Here is a 4,353-nt window from a genome sequence, read left to right as displayed (position 1 = left end):
AAACATTGCTCAAAAATATTATCAGGAGCAGGGGAGTTTAAAAATAAATACGACTGTCATAAATTTAATTGTCTGATATTCATTTCAATGTACGTACATTAGCTTGTGCTTGCTATTATCATATTTATCTACTTTAACAAAGTAGAGACAATAAAATATGTTGAGTGCCGACACGTTATAAACTCGAAGAAAGCTTTTTTTTTCCCAATACAGGCGTAAATATTTTGAAACATCCTCATTTCCAAGAATTGCGTGTGTATTGTATCACATTGGTCTCAGTGCATGACGACATTGGAATCCTACAAATCTTGGTTTAGATTTAGCACTGTCAAAGCAATATCAGAAATGGCAGTGCGATCACTTTGGCAATCATTAAAGCGAAATTTGTTTTTTTTTTCATTTAGTCAGTACTCACCAGAACATTTCAGGGTGACATTGTTGTGTCCGCTGCAATCCTGGTGAATGGATGAAGAATGGCGGCACTCCCCCAGTTGAGTCTCATTGCCCGTACATTCAAATACCTCATTACACATGGGCACAGTACTGCCTCCAGAATGAGAAGAGCTTGATACAGAGACGGCCACTCCACAATGAAGATGTGCACAGACCACATTGGCGTTTTTCAAATCCCAGTCAAGACCACACACTGTTTTCCAGGTGTCACGGAATTGGATCTCCATTCTGCCGGAGCATTGGGAATTTCCAGGCACCAACCTCGGAGCTCTGTGCTCTGGCAAAAAAAGCGAAGAACCACAAGAAATTGCAACAATTATAACGCACATTATTGACTGATGGACATTCATCTGATAACTGACAGATTTATCACATTTGCGTGTTTAACGTTCTTCCAATCTGTGTACGGTTGGTGCCCTGTCCAGCTCATTTATGTTCACCCTCATATTCTTGACTCTCAGCTGCTCCGAGAGAAAGAGTCTTTCAGTCTGAAGATAAATTATACAAAGTGATTCAGCCCGCCAACACAATGTAGAATTTTATTATTCATTGTTTTGTATCTGTGATATTTCCAACAGTACAGTTCTCTCAATGTGGTTTCAAGTGAAATAACAATGGGCACCTATCCTGATTCTTGAACGGACTATGAAGAGTAGCAAGTATATCACCTCTGCACATACCTTCAGTTATACAACATATCAGATAATGATGCCGAACAAGTCAGTAATTCTGCTGTTATGGTATTAATAATTATTGGACAGTTGTAGTTCTGACATTATATCCTTTCTGGTTTCAGACAGTACTGGGTGGTGAAACAATGACACAGAAACAGCAGTCATACAATTACCTGAACAGATGACACCAGCATCATTGGTGTGTGGAGTGGTGTAATGAGCCCAAGCTGCTGATTTACAGTCCCGCAGAGCACGCTCGGTCCCATTGCACAAAACTCTTCCCGTCACAATGGGACCGGATCCTGGTCCAAAGTGAGACCCGCCCAACGCGGAGACAGCAGACCCACAGTTCAGCTCCCGACACACAACGTTAGCGCCTGGCAGGTCCCAGTTATAATCAGTCACAGTCCCCCATAGCCACTTGTAGTGAACCTCCACTCGGCCAGCGCAAGGACTGCCCCCATTCTCAAGTCTCAGTCTCACAGTCTCTGTAAAACACAGGAATAGCAACTAAGGTTCACAAGGCGTAAACTTGTAAAGTCTCAACACAGCCCACGTTCCCCGCTCACGTGCAATGGCTGTGAGGGGATGGTATAAATGCAGATTGCAATAATATAACCCAGAAAACGGACTGCACCTGGTGAAAGGGGAAGGGTCATTTTATTAAGTGGTGCTCACGCACAGTCAGAGACAGTTAGAGAAATGTTTTCACAGAAACAATTACTATAAACGAGCCAACGTGAGAAGAATGATATTCATTGTTCATTTATGGGACGTGGGTGTCTCTGCCTGGGACAACATTCATTACGCCTCTCTAGCTGCCCCCTTGAGATGGTCGTGGTTTGCTGGCTTCTTAAAACGCTACAGTCCCTGTACTGAAGGTCGACCCACAATGTCATGTGGGAGGGAATTCCAGGATTCTAACCAAGCAATACATTTCCAAGGCAGGATAGTGAATGTTTTAGAAGGGGAAATGGCAGCTGGTGGTTATTCCATGTATCTACTGTCTTTGTCCTTCTCGATGGAAGCGGCAGGGTGTTTGGTAGGTGCCGACTCAGTAGCTTTTGTGAATTTCTGCAGCGCATCTTGTGGATAGCACATACTGCTGCTGCTGGGCGTCGGTGGTGGAAGGAGTCTATGTGGGTCCAGGCAAGTGGGCTGCTTTCTCCTGATTGATGTTGAGGTTTTTCAGTTTTGTTGGAACTTCACCCATCCAGGCAAGTGTTCAGAAAATGTTTGAAATTCAGGAAAGGCGAGAGGAGCGTGTCAGGAATGGTCTGCTTTCCATCGTGTTCAGCACTGACTGGCGAGAAAACACGAAGGACTCGCCCTGGGATCATAATACAGTGAGACGGTACATCCGTCCAACACAGCCAGAAACGTAATGGGATGCATGATCACGCGACCATGATGTCAATGTTCAATAACGAGTGAAATTATTTAAATGAGTTTCCGACAGCAGCACTGTGTGTTCAGCTGATCTTTTAAACCCTCCTTGTTCATTGTCTCTTGATCTGAGAACAGCAGTATGAGTGGAAGCTGATCCTTCACTCTCTCCTCTCCAGAAACCCTCATACGTTCTCTCATGAACTGAGGACTTTAGCGTGAGTCGGAGCTGATCGTTCCCTCTCTCCTCTCCACGAACCCTCAGTTATTGACTCACGACCTGAGAAGAGCAGTGTGAGTGGAGATTACTGCTCACACTCTCTTACCCAGGAACTCTGGAAATAGCGAACTTCAGGAGTACGCCATCCCCCTTCAGTAAAGTCCACACAGCTGGTTAACACATGAACATTAATGCATGCACATTAACACCACAACATGGTGTTCGAACAGACACACCAGAATATAGGGATTCTACTCCCTCTGATAATGACATACAATTACCTGTGCTCTCGGCCTGAGTGTCGACAAGTCTGCCTGAAATACAAGGATAAGAATAAAGGATCAGGAATTTATGCAACACTTAGAAATAAATTCAAAATGTTCAAATGAACTGGGGATAAAAATTGCCATTACTCAGCAAAATAAACGGTATCTTGAAATGTGAAATCATCATTTTAAGCAATGCATATACATCAGGAAATGTAACTTCTGCACGAATAAATATGGACATATCTTTTTCCGAAATTTAACAAAATTGATTTCAAATCGACAGTCACACTGCCAAACCAAAGTACTGGGACCTTGGTGAGGGACATTATGATCCATGTGTTGGCATTGTGAAGGTTTCACAAAATTACTCATTGTTCTGCTCAGTCCTGCACTGCCGACTTACTCAAGATCATTATGAACCCTGTACAGATCATGAATATTTCCCAGTGGAGACAAAGCAAGGCGCCCCATTAAAACAATGCAGGAGTTTAAGAGATAGTACGAACTGCCTGAAGCTGGAGAATCTGAGATAACACGGTGTAGAGCTGGATGAACACAGCAGGCCAAGCAGCATCAGAGGAGCAGGAAAGCTGACCTTTCGGGTCGAGACCAGTTCTACACCGTGTTATCTCCGATTCTCCAGCATCGGCAGGTCCTACTATCTCTGTAAAGAAGGGCCTCGACCCGAAACGTCAACTTTCCTGCTCCTCTGATGCTGCTTGGCCTCCTGTGTTCATCCAGCTCTGCACCGTCTTATCTCAGGAGTTTAAGAGTTTTGTTCGATCAAAATTAATGAAATAAACACCGATTCACAGAACTAGTCAGCAAATAAACCCAGAAAGCACATTCCTTTTTGAGTGTTGCATTTGGCGAAATAAAAATTTGGTTGTAGCCTGTTCCCCGGGCTACATGGCAGCTGCAAGCTTCATCATTACCATATCTAACAGGAATTCTCAATTTCCCTATTTCCAGGACATGCGTCTTTACCGTGTTTCAAAACAGATAGTTTACTATGTAAGTGTCAAAAAATAATTCTTGTTGTCAAAACAAAGGAAGGACATCTTTCATTCGAAGGGGCCTTTGCTACCACTTTGAACAAACTGCTCAATTAGTTCCATTTCCTTTCCTCATTGCCCTCAATATGTCACTTTTGGATTATTTATTACACAAGTCCAACTGCACTGGAAACAGGTTGGTAACGAACCCGTTTTAGATTTTTTAAAGTTTCAAGTGCAGTCTGAGTTTGCCCTGTTAATGATGTTCATTGACAACATATTGCACTCCTACCCAAATGATGTCGGAATCAAAACACATATTCCATTTAAATTCAGTTGAAATTTCTCAGATTGCG

The 4,353-nt window shown here is 43.1% G+C and overlaps 1 protein-coding gene across 1 annotated transcript; it reads right to left on the bottom strand.

The window, feature by feature from the left end:
• Nucleotides 1-415: 415 nt before the first annotated feature.
• Nucleotides 416-3,047, bottom strand: LOC109932502 (deleted in malignant brain tumors 1 protein-like; the record flags this gene model as incomplete). Its single annotated transcript, XM_048594539.1, has 3 exons — nucleotides 416-730; nucleotides 1,301-1,615; nucleotides 3,015-3,047. Coding segments are annotated over 3 exons (663 nt in total), but the record flags the coding sequence as incomplete, so codon positions are not given.
• Between the last annotated feature and the right edge of the window lie 1,306 nt (nucleotides 3,048-4,353).

This window comes from Rhincodon typus, unplaced genomic scaffold (assembly GCF_021869965.1).
Source record: "Rhincodon typus isolate 14 unplaced genomic scaffold, sRhiTyp1.1 hic_rhity00010685, whole genome shotgun sequence".
Lineage (NCBI taxonomy): Eukaryota > Metazoa > Chordata > Chondrichthyes > Orectolobiformes > Rhincodontidae > Rhincodon > Rhincodon typus.
The sequence above is the reverse complement of the archived record's forward strand: the minus strand, read 5'-3'. Positions and strand labels throughout refer to the sequence as shown.